Here is an 18,668-nt window from a genome sequence, read left to right as displayed (position 1 = left end):
TGGAGAAAACCCTAAACTGGGATGTGGTACAGCTCTGTAGGCAAAGAGCAACTGCTGCAAGACTAGGTCCCAATCATTGGAGTGCTCATTTACGAATTTACGTATCATGGCCCCCAAAGTTCCATTAAACTTCTCCACCATGCCATTTGTTTGATGATGGTAAGGAGTGGCAACCAAGTGATTTACCCCATGAGCTTCCCAAAGGTTTTTCATAGTTCCTGCCAGGAAATTAGTCCCTGCATCTGTGAGGATGTCGGAGGGCCAACCTACCCTGGCAAAAATGTCTGCTAGTGCCTGGCACACACTTTTAGCCCTGGTGTTGCTTAGAGCTACTGCTTCCGGCCATCGGGTGGCAAAATCCATGAAAGTCAGTATGTACTGCTTTCCTCTGGGTGTCTTTTTCGGAAAAGGACCCAGAATATCCACAGCTACTCGCTGAAATGGAACTTCAATGATGGGGAGTGGCTGGAGAGGAGCTTTGACCTGGTCTTGGGGTTTTCCCACTCTTTGGCACACCTCACAAGACTGGACATAGGTAGAAACATCCTTGCCCATTCCCTCCCAGTGGAATGACCCCCCCAAACGGTCTTTGGTCCTGTTCACCCCAGCATGGCCACTAGGGTGATCATGGGCTAAGCTCAAGAGCTTGGCCCGGTATTTAGTTGGAACTACCAACTGTCTCTGAGGATGCCAGTCTTCCTGGTGTCCCCCAGAAAGAGTTTCCTTGTATAAAAGTCCTCTTTCTACAACAAACCTGGATCGATTAGAAGAGCTGAGAGGCGGTGGGTTGCTCCGTGCCGCCGTCCAAGCTCTCTGGAGGCTTTCATCTGCTTCCTGTTCGGTCTGGAACTGTTCCCTTGATGCTGGAGACATCAGTTCCTCATTGGATTGGGGACATAGGCTTGGTCCCTCTGGAAGCGATATAGGGGATGGAGCTGTTTCTGTTGACTGTGAACCGCTCTCCGCTGGTGCACTATGTTGGGATTCAGGCTCCGGCTGAGCCTCTTGTGTAGGGTTATCGGCTGCTGCCAGTTCAGGTTCGGTGGGGCCCTCTGGTGTTGAGGTTGCAAGTACTGGATTCAGTGCTGGCACGGGGTCTGGGGTTGGTTGTTCGGCTGGTTCCGGTTCTGGGACTGGTTCCGTCTGGGTCTCTGGGACTGGATCCACTACTGCTGTTGCAGACATTGGCCTGGGGTCCAGGTCCATCACCTCTGACTGGGTCCTGATAGAAGTTTCCGGAACAGAGCTAGGCCTCACGGCTTGTTTAGCCTGGTTGCGGGTGACCATTCCCACCCTCTTGGCCTGCTTCACATGATTGGCCAAGTCTTCCCCCAACAGCATGGGGATGGGATAATCATCATAGACTGCAAAAGTCCACATTCCTGACCAGCCCTTGTACTGGACAGGCAACTTGGCTGTAGGCAAATTGAAAGAGTTGGACTTGAAGGGTTGAATCGTCACTTGGATCTCTGGGTTGATTAAATTGGGGTCCACTACGGAAGCATGGATAGCTGACACTTGTGCTCCGGTGTCCCTCCACGCGGTGACCTTCTTCCCACCCACACTCACAGTTTCCCTCCGCTCCAAGGGTATCTGGGAGGTATCTGGGCCTGTGGACCTCTGGTGTGATTCCGGTGCAATGAACTGTAATCTGTTGGGGTTCTTGGGGCAGTTGGCCTTTACATGCCCCAGCTCGTTACACTTAAAACATCGTCCAGCTGACAGGTCACTGGGGCGAGGAGGGTTGCTGGAGAACGGGGTGGTGGGACGATAAGGGGTCTGGAGGGTTCTTTGGGAGGTAGGTGGGGCTTTGGGCGGCCCCCGGTAATAGGGTGTGGTCTGGGGTGGTCCCTTCTGGTCTCCGCTCCAACTGCGACCAGTTTTCTTCTTCTCTGCCACCTCCACCCATCTGGCTCCAATCTCTCCTGCCTCAATTACAGTTTTGGGTTTCCCATCTAGGATGTATCTTTCTATTTCCTCAGGAACACCCTCTAAGAATTGTTCCATTTGCATTAGGAAGGGCAAATTTACTGGAGATTCAACACTTGCTCCTGATATCCAGGCATCCCAATGTTTTACAATGTGGTAGGCATGTCGGGTAAATGACATGTCTGGTTTCCACCTTAGGGCTCTGAACCTCCGACGAGACTGCTCGGGTGTTATCCCCATTCTGACTCTCGCCTTGGATTTAAACAGTTCATACTTGTTCATGTGTTCTTTAGGCATTTCAGCTGCCACCTCAGCTAAGGGTCCACTGAGCTGCGGCCTCAGCTCTACCATGTATTGGTCAGTAGAGATGTTGTACCCAAGGCAGGCCCTTTCGAAGTTTTCTAAGAAGGCCTCAGTATCATCACCTGCCTTGTAGGTGGGGAACTTTCTGGGATGGGAAGTGGTACCTGGAGAAGGATTGCTAGGGTTTGTTGGTATATTCTGCTGGGCCTTTATCCTCTCCATCTCCTCCACATGCTTCCTTGCCTCCATTTCCCTCTTGTGGGCAGCCTCCTGTACCTCCTTCTCCAGCCGCATGAGTTCTATCTGTCTTTCATGTTCCCTTTGTTTTTCCTCAGCCTGAAATTTGGCTAATTCCAGCTGTAGTCGAGCTGAGGATTTGGCCATTCTAACCTCTCTGTTTTTAACTAACTTTACACCCGAGGTTTAGAAATAAACAAACAAAACTTGGCTGTAAACTTTTGCTGTGCTGGAATAGAGTACCTATTCTCTGATAGTGATTGTCAGCCTACAGAAAAAGACAATTCCCTTGTCTCTGCTCTGGGCCCAAATTAAAGCAAAAAACCTCCAACTACTTGGAAAACTGCTTACCCAGCCCAAAGAAAAAAAAAATTTCTTTTCAAACCTGTGCTCCTTGTAAAACAAAAAAAAAAAATCAAAATCCTAAAAAAAAACCCTGCCACTTTTGTCTCCAGGCAAATGGGTAGAGCACACACCCCCTATTTACTTTTAGGAAGAAAAGAAAAAAAAAAAAACCTCTGGGTTGGAAGACTGTGAATTTCCCTGCAGGAGTTAAGTACCCTGCCTCCAGGCAAGAAAACCTGCAATTCACAAGATAATCCCCTTTTGTCTCTGCTTGGCCACAAAGCAGAGAGAAACCAAGCTGCTTTCAGTTTCAAAGCTGCCTTCTGGACTTCCTAAAAATTCCTTTTTAAAATCTGTATTTCTAGTTCAAAAAATCTCAACTGGATCTCAAAATGATTTCAGGTTAATCCCACCACTGTGCCACCATGTCAAGGTTCCTCCCCCACTCTGAACTCTAGGGTACAGATGTGGGGACCTGCATGAAAAACCTCCTAAGCTTATCTTTACCAGCTTAGGTCAAAACTTCCCCAAGGTAACAAATATTACCCCCGTTATCCTTGGAATGGCCGCTACCACCACCAAACTAATACTGGTTACTGGGGAAGAGCTGTTTGGACGCGTCCTTCCCCCCAAAATACTTCCCAAAACCTTGCACCCCACTTCCTGGACAAGGTTTGGTAAAAAGCCTCACCAATTTGCCTAGGTGACTACAGACCCAGACCCTTGGATCTTAAGAACAATGAACAATCCTCCCAACACTTGCACTCCCCCTTTCCTGGGAAATGTTGGATAAAAAGCCTCACCAATTTGCATAGGTGACCACAGACCCAAACCCTTGGATCTGAGAACAATGAAAAAGCATTCAGTGTTTTACAAGAAGACTTTTAATAAAAAATAGAAGTAAATAGAAATAAAGAAATCCCCCCTGTAAAATCAGGATGGTAGATATCTTACAGGGTAATTAGATTCAAAAACATAGAGAACCCCTCTAGGCAAAACCTTAAGTTACAAAAAAGATACACAGACAGAAATAGTTATTCTATTCAGCACAATTCTTTTCTCAGCCATTTAAAGAAATCATAATCTAACACATACCTAGCTAGATTACTTACTAAAAGTTCTAAGACTCCATTCCTGTTCTGTCCCCGGCCAAGACGACTACAGACAGACCCACAAACCCTTTGTTTCTCTCCCTCCTCCCAGCTTTTGAAAGTATCTTGTCTCCTCATTGGTCATTTTGGTCAGGTGCCAGCGAGGTTACCTTTAGCTTCTTAACCCTTTACAGGTGAGAGGAGCTTTCCCCTGGCCAGGAGGGATTTCAAAGGGGTTTACCCTTCCCTTTATATTTATGACACCACTGTTGGAAGACAGGAGACTGGGCTAGATGGACCGTTGGTCTGACACAGTTTGGCCATTCTTATTTTCTTATGTATGTACCCATCCCCCATAACGTCCTAGCCAGGCAATAAACCTGTCTGGGAATGGTCAGAAAACTGTGTGCTCCCAGCACAGCCTATGCAGTTCAGTGCTGCCTCTCTAGCACTATCTTAGCTCAGGGCAGGCAGGTGTGACTGCACCAGAAAGCTGTGCAGTTCTAGGCACCCCCACGTCAGACAAACAGGAACACAGTGGCAGCAACTCAACAGGGAGAAGCAAAGGGCAATTCCATTACCAGGGGGAGGGAGAGCTAAAGCTGGAGAAGGTAACCAGAGGGCGGGGTGTGGGCTTACTCATCACTCCATAGTTGCTAGTTACCGTGTCCTGTTCTTGGCACGAGCTCAACCAATGAAGAGGGCTCTATGGTATAACGTATCTAGCTTCTCTTTCATTGGCTGAGTTATGATCCAATAGCCTGCTGGGGGAACTGTGGAACTGAAGTTCTGGAATCACCCAAAACAGTCCAGCTCCCCTGCCCAGATGGCTGAACTGACACTGAGATACCCTGGTGATGAATGTGGCATGGATGGGGAGCTAATTGGGTTGGTAGACATGCTGAACACAGCTGGGCCGCTACATTCTAATTCACCTCAGCAGACGTTCATTCTGTTACTCCAAATCCAAGTGGCATATCATTTGGAATTTAGTAAACAGATTGTAATGAACAACTTATTCAATTTCATTTCACTTCTTTTTCTGTTCATCAGTTGTCCATGAGAGGAAAAGGATTTTCTCTAATTTATTTATAATTCAAAAATATTCATCAAATAGTCTCTGCAAATAATGAATGGCTTTGAGACATATGATGCAAGCAGTAGGTAACCGAAACACCCAGTTCTAGCTGTCTTTATTAGCTTTGATTAGACATGTCAGCCAGATGACATGGTCCCTCTAACCCTAAGGAGGACATATGTCACTCTTAGAATGTTCTGATGTTCCCCTATGGGTAGTGTGTGTCGCTCTCCTGCATATCTCACAGAGAGCTGCTCAGAGGATAAGGGGGTTCTGTGGAAAATTTGACTTTTCATTTTGCATTTTTGACTTTGAACGGGAAAACAGAAAATGTCCAAGGCAAGCAGGTGCCACCACAACAACGCTCATTTAGCCAAACTCCCAACTTTCCAGTGGGGAAAAAACGTGTTGACGGATCATTTCAACCACCCCTCACCTCACTGTGGGTGGTGCCATTGATTCATGGAGGACTCCCGGAATAAGGAGCTAGTGGCAGTGAATGCGGGCGTCACTACCTGACCTTTTCCATTTGCTTTGTCTGCCAGCATTCCCGCCACATACTGCTTTGTTAGACTATCCATGAAGGCAAAGCTGGGAGAGGAAATGGCGGCCCTATTCTGCAGAGAGCAGGGGCAGAAAACCAGAGCCTGAGATCCGTACAAAGCAGACTAGACAAGGCACGGGGGGATGGAAGGGAAAGGGGATGTCCATAGGGGACAATCCTGCCTTGACAATCAGGGCAGGCACCAGAATGGTCTTCATATGCTCCCCACAGAATGAGCGACTGGCTTAGACACCAAACTGTCGGGTCCAGTGCTCTGTTCACTGGTGACATGACGTCCCAGACTCTGAAGTGATCTGTGCACTAGCAGCCCCAGTGGGCTTGCATCTGCCAGACAGGATTGCTCTAAATGATGTCAGAAGAGTTTGCGGCCTTTCAGGGACTGCTAGTTAATTATTTCTTCTCCTTCCCTTGGATTAATGGTTTTTCTCTGGCTGGAAGCATAGATGAAGTTGTCCTTCTACGTCAGGCTAATTTGATTTGAACTCTGTTGTCACAAGTCAATTACCTGCCATGCTGTATAAAGCAAGTCTGGAGTGTTTGTTATGGATGAATCCTCATTTGGGGAGGAAGAAATAAGCTTGTTAGACCTGCCCCACATATGCCTCCTCGTTATCCCCACAACTTAATCCAGTGAGTGAGAAGGACACAGCTGCAGAAAGGCAGAGCTTGGCATGTCCAGCATGAACACTGGCTGCAGCAGGATCACCCCAAAGCCATGGGGGCAAGGGGACTGTTGTAATAACTGGGACCTAGCCAGCCTCCTCCAATTGTGAGTTTAGCTGGTGCATTGGGTTGCACCTGTTCAAGTTTTTCCCAGATCCTCCCTTTTTTGAGTTATCTGTCCTGGGAAATCCGTCAGGATGCTCAGCGCACACTGCCAGCTGCCCAGTTGTAAGGGCTCAGGATCATCTCAGCTGTCCTGGTTTTTTGTACCTCAGACGTGGTGACCCTATTGGTGGAAAGTGGGTAAAGGTTCATGAATATGCCCTGTTATGTAAAGTTGTGTAAGAAAAGATGCCAGAAAGAGACTGAAAGTCTGAATTAATTTAAACTGAAATGGTCTACTAATGCCCCCCAAAGGACTGTGTTCAAATTATGTCTGGTAAACAAAAGGAGTAGGGGGACAGAAATCAATGGACCAAAATGGGTGCTTTGGAAATTAGGCCTAAGCAGTGGACAAAATAATGAGAAGACAGGCTATTCTACCTAGCACCCCTTGGGGGGGGGTGTTAAAAAGAGACTTTGGGGTGCCACTTCTGAAGCTGATGATTTTTCATCACGATACCCAACCTTGGCAAAAGTCAGAAATGTTCAATAAATATTTCTATTCTGTGTTTGGGGGAAAAAAACATGATGTAGTCTGATCATATAATAATACCCTTTCCATTCCACTAGTTTCTGAGCAGGATGTTAAACAGCAGCTACTAAAGTAGACATTTTAAAATCAGCAGAGCCACATAACTTGCATCCAAGAGTTTTAAAAGAACTGGCCGAGGAACTGACTGGATCATTAATGTTCATTTTCAATAAATTTCAGAACACGGGGGAAGTCCAAGAAAACTGGAAGAAAGCTAATGTTGTGCCAGTATTTTAAAAGGATGACCCCCCAGTAATTACAGGCCTGTCCTTCTGAAATTGATCTTGGGAAAGATAATGGAGCAACTGATACAAGACTCAATTAGAAAAGAATCAAAGGAGGATAATATAATTAATGACAATCAACATGGGATTATGGAAAACTGATCCTGTCAAATTAACTTGGTTTTTTTATGAGATTACAAATTTGTTCGATAAAGGTAATAGTGCTGATATAATATTCTTAGTCTTCTTTAAAGTATTTTACTTTTTTCTGCATGACATTTTGATTAAAAAACTAGAAAAATATAAAATGAACAGGGATTAAAAGCTGGCTAACTGATAGGTCTCAAAATATCATTGTATAACTGAACGGATGTGTTTCTAGAGGAGTCCTGCAGGGACCAGGTTTTGGTCCCATGCTATTTAACATTTTTATTAATGTTTAAAATCAATATGATAAAGGTTTTGGATGACACAAAAGTTGGGGGAATGTTAATTAATTAAGAAGACAGGTCACTGTTACAGAAAGATTTCGATTGCCTGGTAAACTAGGCACAAGTAAATAATATGTGTTTTAATATGGCTTATACATCTAGAAACAGAGAATTTAAGCCATACTTAGAGGTTGGAGGACTCTATCCTGGGAAGCAGTGATTCTGGAAACAAAATGTGGGATGATGGTGGATAATCAGCTGAACATGAATTCCCAGTACAATGCTGTGGCCAAAAGGGATAATGCAATCCTTGGATGCATATGTAGGGGAATCCTGAGTAGGAGTAGAGAGACTATTTTATCTCCATGTTTGGCACTGGTACAACAGCAGCTGGAATACTGTGTCCAGTTCTGGTACCCACAATTCAAGAAGGATATAGATAAATTGGAGAGGGTCAGAGAAGAGCCAGAAGAATGATTAAATAATTAGAAAACATGCCTTATAGTGATGGACTCAAGGAGCTCAATTTATTTACTTAACAAAGAGGTTAATAGGTGATTTGATTGTAGTCTCTTAGCATGTGCAGGGGAACAAATATTTAAAAATGGACTCTTCAATCTAGCGGAGGAAGCTCTAACATGATCCAATGGTTGGAAGCTGAAGCTACACAAATTCAGACTGGAAATAAGGTGTAAATTTTTAACAGTGAGAGTAATCAGCCATTGGAGCTGATTGGGTCATGGTGAATTCTTCATCACTGACAATTATTAAATCAAGATTAGATGTTTGGCTAAAAGATCTTCTCTAGGAACTATTTGCGGGAAGTTTAATGACCTATGTTATACTGAAGGTCAGACTGGATAATCAGAATGGTCCACTGAGGCCTTGAAATTCATGAATCTGAAAAAACTAACCCTGCTATTCTCAATCCATTCTGTGGTTGCTGTGACTATCTTACAGTAACCAACACAGTGTACATTGCTGATTGTACGTTCCATTGTAAACTTGCAGCAGACAATTTGCATGTGTTGGCTGGTGACACCCAATCAAAAAGCAAAACCAATGCCCTCGGGTTTATGTAACCAACCAGCTCTGCACATGGTCTCAATTTTGAAGTCAAAAATATTATTTAAAATGAGCTTTAAAGGTAACATTTGTCTTTTCATTTTGATCACAGCAGCAAGGCCAAGATCTTGAATGTCAGTGCGACGTGAATAGGAAAGACTTATGAGCAGGGTCAAAATAACATTGGTTTTTGAATTCCAGTGACTGTTAAAACCTTTCCCAGCATCCTCTCCACTGTAGTATAACGTCAGAAATGCTGAGTCCACTTTTTCCTGCTCGGGTGCTCAAACCTCAGCCGCGGATTCTCCCCCTCTTCCCCCAAATCACATCTGTTCCGGTCTCTCCATGGCACTATTTGAGCTTGCTCTTTATTGCAAGGAGCTCTCTCTAAGGACTGCAGCAGCTGAAAAGGCATCTGCAGGAGCTGATTTGTGGGGTATCTGTGGGCTAACATGGGAGCTGGACAGACAGATTTTTGCTGACTCAGACCCTTAGTTCCTACAGTCTTACAGGCTATAATGGACGGGCTGCTTTCACAGAGCTTGAATCTTTGATGAACAGCTGGGCCCCACACTGATACACTGTATCATGCATTTTGGGGTACTCACTATGCCAGCCTCATTTGTGTTGTGCACAAAACTGTTGTAAAGGCACCAAGATTTCCAAAGCCTGAGTCTGGGACCGATCCTGCTTCTTTCAGCAAGAGACTAATTGTGGGACTCCCCTCCCCAAGCAGGGATCAGCTTTCAGAGAACCAGCCCTATATTTCGCATACAAAACAGCATCCAAGCTCCAGGGCGCTGGACCAAGCTGATAATGTGAAAGGCATCGTAGACCCTCATGCCAACTGTCATAAATATAAAGGGAAGGGTAACCACCTTTCTGTATACAGTGCTATAAAATCCCTCCTGGCCAGAGGCAACATCCTGTTACCTGTGAAGGGTTAAGAAGCTCAGCTAACCTGGCTGGCACCTGATCCAAAGGACCAATAAGGGGACAAGATACTTTCAAATCCTGAGGGGCGGGAGGAGGAAGGCTTTTGTTTGTACTCTTTGTTTACATGGTTGTTCTCTCTTGGGGCTGAGAAAGGCCAGACAGAAATCTATCTTCTCCAATCCATCCTAATCCAAGTCTCCAATATTGCAACCAGTATAGGTAAGCCAGGCAAGGCGGATTAGTTTATCTTTTGTTTTATGTGAATTTTCCCTGTGTTAAGAGGGAGGTTTATTCCTGTTTTCTGTAACTTTAAGGTTTTGCCCAGAGGGGGATCCTCTATATTTTGAATCTGAATACCCTGTAAAGTATTTCCCATCCTGATTTTACAGAGATAATTTTCACCCTTTTTTTTAAAATAAAATCCTTCTTTTAAGAACCTGACTGATTTTTCCATTGTTCCAAGATCCAGAGGTTTGGGTCTTTGAGGATTTTGTAACCAGTTGGTTAGGATATTATTCTCAAGCCTCCCCAGGAGAGGGGGTGTGTAGGGTTTGGGGGGATATTTTGGGGGAAGATGTCTCCAAGTGGTCTCTTTCCCTGTTTTTTGTTTAAAATGCTTGGTGGTGGCAGTATACTGTTCAAGGACAAGGCAAAGTTTGTATCTTGGGGAAGTTTTTAACCTAAACTGGTAAAAATAAGCTTATGGGGTCTTTCATGCTGTTCCCCACATCTGTACCCTAGAGTTCAGAGTGCAGAAGGAACCCTGACACCATCCCACAGCCAAGCAAGCAGATCTGGAGATGATTGTGAATCAGCTTCCAAGCCAGCTCTTCATGCAGCTTGAAAATATCTCCTCCCAAGAAGAGGCAGGAAGCTAAGGTCACCTGAGATAACCGGACAATTAGCCCTTTCCTTCTCTGCTCAGACATAATCCAGATCAGCCATAGGGGGCAGAAGGACAGCCAGTGAAGATAAATTGGGGCAGATGAGGCCACCTGCCTGCAGTGCGATAAATGAATGTGCTAGTGTTGGATCACCTAGCGCTTCAGCTCCAGCACAGCCTGGCTGTCCCAAAGAGCAGGGCCCGTGCTGGGAGGGAGTATCCATATTCAGACACATGGCCCTGAGAGTCCATTGCACAGGTGTCCTGGAAGGAGGCTGTGGATAACTGCCCTCCCTTCTGAGCCTGAGATTGACATCGCTCAGTGTGTGTGGAGGGGACCACTGGGCAGGGGACTTTGTCCATCAGGGGAAAGGACAGTGGCTTAGCGAGCAGTTGGTTGGTGATCTGGGGAGGGTTAAGCCCCCCCATTTCCTTTCAGTGGCAGCCATCTGATGGGGCCCAGCAGTTTCTGATGGAGCTTTCACTGTTCTTTGCTTAATATGGAGCATGAAACCCACAGGTCATCGCAGTGATGTTTTCCCCCAGCTCTCCGTTCTCTGCAGTCGTAGACCCAGAAGGACACATCCTGCCCTCCTGCCCAGCCCCATTCTGGGTGTGCTCTGAGCAGGACCTGGGGCTCAGCGGTTGGCACAGGGCTGTGCAGTCTTTCAGGGGATGTTAATGTCCTTGCTGACCATCTGGGAGCAAGCTGCAAGGCCCATCTGCGTTCTCTCTTATGTGGGGGGGACTGGGAGTGGAGGTATTTGGTTCTCCAGGGGCACTGGGGTGGGTGACTGGCTGGCTGACTATACTGGGTTGTGGTTTGATTGCTCTTGTTGGACTTGCTAGTGTCTGTTTTGCACATTTTAATTTTCAGTGAGCACCAAGAGCTCCAGGGATCAACACTGATTTGTGCTGTATTTATGTTACAGTCGCACCCAAAAGCCTTAACTGGGATCGGTCCCATTGTGCTGGGTGTGCTGGACAAACTCATAGGAAGATACTGTCCTGGCTCCTAAGAACCAACCAATTAATTAAATAAAGTGCTGGCCTAGGAAACAGCAATGGTGGGTTCTGCTACCAAAGCCAACCCCTAGGGGGTGCTCAAAGGCATGGCACCCTGTGTCCTTTTACTAGTCCCTCCATGCTCAGCACCCTACTAAGCTCTGCCCTGGGGTCTCTCCTAATCCTGTGCCCGCCCGAGTGAGAATACGATGTATGTCACCAGCAGCCAGGCCAGCATCTCCGCCAGGTCTGTGGTGAAAGCCCCGCTGTTGTTTGTGATCATTAAATGCATTGTGCCAAAGGAGCTGGAGAAGAAAGGAAAGAATAGAGCCCAAGCACTTCCCAGCGCTGACTCTGTGCCTGTGCAGAGGGGCCACCATCTGCTGCTCTGAGGCCAGTTTCATTTACAACATCTGCCTCTCATTCGATCACAAAAGCTTCAGAATGACACAGAACTCCCACTCTCTTGGGCTGTGATTGAAAGCCCCGAGCAGCGGCGCTCGGCTCTCCGTCCCCTCCGCCTTTGAAGCAAAGAGCCCAAGGAAGGATGGTTTGCAAACAGAAGTTGAGAATAACCGCTGGGCCTCTGTGCAGCAATGAGCAGCAGCTGTCTAGAACTGAACCCACTAACCTTTGCCAGGCACTGACTACTTGGCTTCACTTTTTCAGCAGTGGAGGTGAAGCCCCACCGATGGGGAAAAGCAGGCAGAGAGGTTTGCTGCGAGGAAGCCCATGTGGTCACCATTCACATACTCATCTATGCCTTCCCACTACTGCCATTAGAAACAAAATCAAATGGAAAAGACTCCCCGCCCCTTTGCAAAGGGCATTTGGACCCTGCATGCTACCAGATACTGGGCAAAGGAGCTGTGGCCAGGAAGATCGGCTGGGCTATAGCTGGGACACTTTAAGGGCCCAATCCTGCTCACACTGAGCCAGTGGCAAAACTCCCACAGGGTAATGGGATCATTCAGGATCAAGCCTGCCAAACGCAACACAAGAGGCATGTCTGTATAATGGGTGGCCTTTGCTAAGTGTGGCTAATGCAGAACTGTACACTTGCATCCAGAGACCCTCCCTGGCCCATAGGGCAGAATTTGGGCCCCTAACATGACACAGTCTATTTAGGTTTCAGGGGGGAAGCCAGGCCAGGTGAAGGGAGAGGAATGGAGAATCAGGGCCAGGCAAGTGAGAATGGGAGGGGAGGCGGAGCTGGGAGTGGGGGAACTGGAGGGTATATGGGTTTGGGAGAGGGGGACTGGGGAAGTGGTGTCAGATGTGGGGGAACAGGAGGGGAGGCGGGGTGGGAGGAGGGGACTGGGGAGGCGGTGCCAGATGAGGGGGAACAGGCAAGGAGATGGGGCCAGGTGTGGGGGAACAGGAAGGGAGGCGGAGTCAGGCATGGGGGAAAGGGCCAGGAGGCAGGGCCAAGCATGGGAGAACAGGAAGAGAGTTGTGGTTGGATTTGGGGGAATGGGAAGGGAGGCCGAGCTGGGTGTGGGGGGAAGGGAGGGGAGAGGCGGAGCTGGGTGTAGGGGAATAGAAGGGGAGGTGTTTTGTTTGTACAATATGTAGTGCGGTGGGTCCTGCTCCTTGGCCGGGGTTCCTAGCCACTTCTGCAGTGCACCCAATAGATATTATTCCTCCTAACCCTCTCCATATGAACCTGATTTAGTTGGGGTTAGTCCTGCTTTGAGCAGGGGGTGGGATTAGATACCTCCTGAGGTCCCTTCCGACCCTGAGATTCTAGGATTCTCTGATTCTGGCCCCCTCTGTGATTGGGTCAGGGTACTGCTCTGGGGGCCATGGCCACTGGCTTTCTCTCCCTCTGTCCCCCATCCCCTGCCCCCAGAGACAGGCACTCTGCCAGCACTGCACAGCAGGGTGCAGAAGAATTCCGACTGGCCGTGCAAATACCAGGGGAGTGACAGAGCCCATCAGTGGCTTGTGGCCTAGCAACAATTCCCCCAAGAACACCGTGATGCCAGCTGGGACCTGTGCAAGAGTTGCCTGCCATCAGTGCAATATACCTTTAAGGGAGCAGTGTGTGGGGGCAAGGAAGGATGGCTCCCATACCTGGCAGTCTGTATCCCGAGCCAGCTACGTTTACTCCCCATGCTCAGCAGCTTAGGATGAATCAGCTCTCTGGCTTCTGGTGTCTCCAGTGCTTTGGCACTGTGCTGGTGTGAGCTGGGTGTCAATCCTGCTGCCATCTCAGTGAAACCAGCTCCGGGCTTGGCATGCTCAGGGCGTCAGCTCAGGACCTGGAGTGTCCCTCTCACCCACCCCCAACCTCTGGTGTGGGCATTGCTCAGATAGCAGCAGGTAGCTGGTGAAGAACTCCTGGCTGGCAAAGCCACTCACCATGGCTTCCTTCTGGTATTAAACGCTGGGACTGTTTTACTCAGAAAATTCTTGAGCTGCTTTCCGCTGGGTGTCTCATTTAACTTGTCCTCTCCTAGTGTGGCTGCAATGATGTTGTCATAAATATAAAGGGAAGGGTAAACACCTTTAAAATCCCTCCTGGCCAGAGGAAAAACCCTTTCACCTGTAAAGGGTTAAGAATCTAGGATAACCTCGCTGGCACCTGACCACAATGACCAATGAGGAGACAAGATACTTTCAAAGCTGGAGGGGGGGAGAAACAAAGGGTCTGGGTCTGTCTGTGTGATGCTTTTGCCGGGGACAGAACAGGAATGGAGTCTTAGAACTTAGTAAGTAATCTAGCTGGATATGTGTTAGATTATGATTTCTTTAAATGGCTGAGAAAATAAGCTGTGCTGAATGGAATGGATATTCCTGTGTTTGTGTCTTTTTGTAAGTTAAGGTTTTGCCTAGAGGGATTCTCTATGTTTTGAATCTAATTACCCTGTAAGGTATTTACCATCCTGATTTTACAGAGATGATTCTTTTTACTTTTTCTTCGATTAAAATTCCTCTTTTAAGAAACTGAATGCTTTTTTTCATTGTTCTTAAGATCCAAGGGTTTGGATCTGTGGTCACCTATGCAAATTGGTGAGGATTTTTATCAAACCTTCCCCAGAAAAAAGGGGGTAAGATTTGGGAGGATTTTGGGGGGAAAGACGTTTCCAAACGAACTCTTTCCTAATAATAATAATAATACCGGTGTTAGACGTTTGGTGGTGGCAGCGAAAGTCCAAGGGAAAGGGTAAAATAGTTTGTACCCAGGGGAAGTTTTAACCTAAGCTGGTAAAAGTAAGCTTAGGAGGTTTTCATGCAGGTCCCCACATCTGTATCCTAGCGTTCAGAGTGGGGAAGGAACCTTGACAGATGTGCTGCCCCCTTACCCCATACCCTGCACCATGAGGCTTTGCCTCTACACTCTCCAGGAAAGCAGGGCTAGGAAAACGGGGAGCCTCTGGCTGAGCGCAGCATTACAGGGCGAGGTGTTTGTAGCCTTTAGAGTAACTAAAGGGCAATGATGTCACTTGGTTCTATGTCCTGTGCTTTCAGTGCAGAACCAGGGCCCAGTCCACATGTTGCAGGTCAGATGCAGAACCACTGTATGCCCTGTGTCTCTCTCATGGAGAGTTTCTATTGGTCCTTTCTTTGGACCCAGTTCTGTTCCCTTCACACTGATCAGAACTAGCTGTGTCCAGTTCTGGGGTCCATGCCTCACTGAGGAGGCTGACAAATTGAACAGGGTTCAGAAAAGAGGGATGAGGATAATTCAAGGTTTGAAAACCTGCCTTATAGAGAGAGGCTGAAGGAGAATCGACATATGGAGTTTATCTAAGAGAAGGTTAAGAGGTGACTCCACGGGGAGAAGATTTCTGACAGCAGAGGGCTAGATTACAGGCAGAATGAGAATCCAGTGTCTGGAAATGGAAGCTAAACACATTCAGACTAGAAATAAGATGCACGTTTTTAACAGTGGAGGGAATTAACTCTTGGAACAATGTACCGAGGGGTGTGGTGAACTCTCCATCACCTGGCGCCTTTAGTCCAAGACTGGGTGTTTGTTTCTACTAGATCCATTCTGGCTCAACCACACACTGTCAGGCCAGGTGCAGGAATTGCTGGGAGAGGGGCTCTGCTGTCCGTTCTGCAGGCCATCAGACTGGGTGATCAGACCGGTCCATTCTGGCCTGCAGAACCATGAACTGCTGTTAGTTGTCCCTATCTCCTTTGACTCCAGTGGGTAAAATGGCTCCCAGGAGTCCCTGGGGTGGCTGGACCACAGGAGATAGCAGCTTCTCTAGCTTCTGCAGTTAGCCCTATAGGTGTGCAGTGAAGGAGGCAGAAAGAGAAAAGATGATCCCACGGTTCAGACAGTTGAATGCTACCCTGGAGAACTGGATTCTGCCCCTGCCTCTCCACCAGAGTCCCTGTGATGCTGGGCAAATCATTTAAACCAGAACCTGAGCAAGTGGCCACTGATTGTGGGTTTCTCATTTTTTGGGTGCCCAACTTGAGAGATAATTAATTTCCATGTTCCTGTTGAGCTGGAACACTGAGATCCACCCAGTCATTATGGGCTGCAAGCACAGTGGAAAAAATCCCGCTGTTGAAATATGACCTATCAGAGGTCACTATGAGGCTACCTCTCTCTCTTTCCAGCAGCTGTACATCCCTGGGCCCTTACATGTTGTTGGGGTGATGCTGGATAGTCCAACATGAGTCATGAACCAAAGCTCCCCTTGGGTCTCCGGGTCTATTGATCAGAATTTAACCAAGATCCTTGCATCAGAACATTTTGCAGGTACGGGATTCCCCAGTGCATCACTCATTTCTGGCAGTAGGTTTTTCCCCCAACATTTTCCATTTTCCAAGTGTTTTCCATGAGAAAGTTGGCGAGCCCATAGCCTATGGAGCAAACTGATTCTCATGTCTTGCTTTCTGTTTTCACTTTAATTTCTTCCCTCACCTTTGTTTCTTGCTTCTCTCATGTTGAGTTGTCACCTCTGGTTGCCAGCACCATCCTGGTCCTGTTTTGGGTTTGGATCCTATTGAGTGTCTCAGTCATAGTGACTGAGCTTCGTCTCCAATTGCTGCTGCCCCTTTCTCTTGTGTTTGGTAGTTGTGGTTCGTATTACAGTCTGGGCTAATGCTGCGGCAGTGTGGCCATGAGACCCTAAGAGATCACTTAGTCCATGCGGGACACCTGGCACCATTGTTGTTCTTTACTTGTTTATTGGTGCTCATTTGTCACTCTTGTTCTTTGTGTGGCAAACCGGGGAGACGTCCCTTGTTGTCCATGTGTTATATGCAAGAGCTAGCTCTCTAGCTACCCTCATCACCATTTACTTCTTGTTTTTCTGGTTTTTGCCTTGCTCATCTGGGTTGTGACTCAGCAAGCAAGTGCTTCACGTTAGGCGAATGCTGGAATCCCTTGAAGTCTCTGCTTTCCTGAACAGGGATGGCTGTAAGCATGTGCTTAAAAGCTTTCCTGAATAGGGCCCTTAGATAGCTCAGCTAGTCCCGTGGGGGAAGAATGTGCTTTTTGACGTTTGAATCTGACCAACACTGAAATGAAAAATCATCAACAAAAACCCCTCAGGGAATTTCTACATGGGACAAAATCAGCCTGTTTCCAAAATAAAAACAATAAAAACAATGGGGAGAATTTTGAAATGTTTGCAGTGTTTTTGTGGATTTTTTAATCAGCTCTAAATTATAAATGACTGAAATGCCAGAGCTGGGTGAGACTCTTTGTAGTCTATTGGATTAACCTGCTTGCTTGCATATATATATCTTCTCTTATAGTTTAAGTATTTTGTTTATTATAATAGGTTTATAGATTTATATTAAAGTAAGTTTGGCTGTAATGCAAGGGACCTATAGGTCATATCCTGTATGTTAAGCTAAGGCAAAGTTAGTATATCTATATCTGGGATATACCTTTCACCCAGATAATAAAGTTGCCCTACATATTGAGACCTTTTAACTAAATAGTAAGTCACCCATGCATATGTCTAAGACCTTTTATCTAGACAGATAGACAATGGAAGAATGGTATAGGTTTTTTTTTCAAGTTTGTACCCACAGACTTAACAGGTACACCAGAAGGAAAGAATTGAAATGACTAAAGAACATAAATAACATATGTGTGTATGTACATGTCATCAATACACACAAACATACTAGCCTATGGAGTAAGTATACCTGAACATTTTTGTGGGTGAGGAAAGAAATTTGGGCATAGAAGGAAGGATTTCCAGCAGTTGTGCCCTATAAAAGAGGTGACCCACCTCGCTAGAGTATTCTTCTATTCATTCTATCTATCTATGCTATCTATTCACGACGACTACTAACTATTAGTAGGCCGCACTCATTTTCTTTTCAAACTTATGTTCCAAGGGGACTAGGCTAAGCTTGGTTTCCCTATACTCTTGTTCTTACTTTTGTTTATTAGATTTTAATTTTAAGGTTAAGTACACTCTAAATTAGCTTTGATAGCTCTTAGCATTAGCTTCTTCTAAGCTCCGCACCTCTCACTCAAGAATTGAGAAACCTGAACCGGTAGAGGTGAGGCTGGTCTTTCACCACTGGGTTATCAAGGAAGGATGTGAGTATATTAACCAGTGCTTTGTAGCATATAATACTGTATTACCATCTGTATCTTTTGAATAACAGTAATACAATTGTAACTTTATAACTCTGATTATTTTACCATTTACTTACTATTTCATTGATTTTAATAAAAAGTCTTTACGGCTATATCTGTCTCAGTGTGAGCTTCCTGTCATACCCCCGAGGGTCCTTTGTAAATTCTATGGAGCCTGATTTGGGACAAGAACTTTTATCTTCTGATCAAACAGATTGGCAAGCCATAAATCCATATTATCCAAATTATATTATTAACACCCTAAACCAGGCAACATCTTCATCAGTGTGCGTGTCAGTCTGGCGCCGTTCCTGGTGTCACCCTGGATTCTCTTCGGCTCACTTTCAATCCATTCTCCCTGGGTTAGTCCCTTGACGTGTTCGTTTGGGAGAAGTCAATAATGAGTCCACTGTAATGGTGGTGTTGGTGTTTGCCCTATAAAGTATGATTAAAACCCTTTTGTTTCACCCTTCAGTCCCTGAATTCAGTTTCCCACCTTTCCAGTCACTGGTCACCGGATGAGTGAATTTTCTGTCACATTTTCCAGGTCATAATCTCACTCTCTTTTCAAGAGCAGATGTTTGAAAACTGCTCAGCTGGAAATGTAGCCTCCATGTATCTCATGTGTGTTTTGCTCCCAAGTAGCAATGA

The 18,668-nt window shown here is 46.3% G+C and overlaps 1 protein-coding gene across 1 annotated transcript in view; it reads right to left on the bottom strand.

The window, feature by feature from the left end:
• Window positions 1–18,668, bottom strand: part of LOC311531422 (uncharacterized protein) — a gene marked incomplete at its 5' end in the record, with an annotated part of 126,357 nt that overhangs the window by 2,112 nt on the left and 105,577 nt on the right. The window contains one exon of the mRNA XM_084648781.1: window positions 755–1,925. Coding sequence (XP_084504907.1) covers window positions 755–1,925 — 1,171 coding nt within the window. The remainder of the gene's footprint in view (window positions 1–754; window positions 1,926–18,668) is intronic.

Source organism: Lepidochelys olivacea (genome assembly GCF_965140295.1).
Source record: "Lepidochelys olivacea isolate rLepOli2 genome assembly, chromosome: 15".
NCBI classification, from domain to species: Eukaryota; Metazoa; Chordata; order Testudines; family Cheloniidae; genus Lepidochelys; species Lepidochelys olivacea.
The sequence above is the reverse complement of the archived record's forward strand: the minus strand, read 5'-3'. Positions and strand labels throughout refer to the sequence as shown.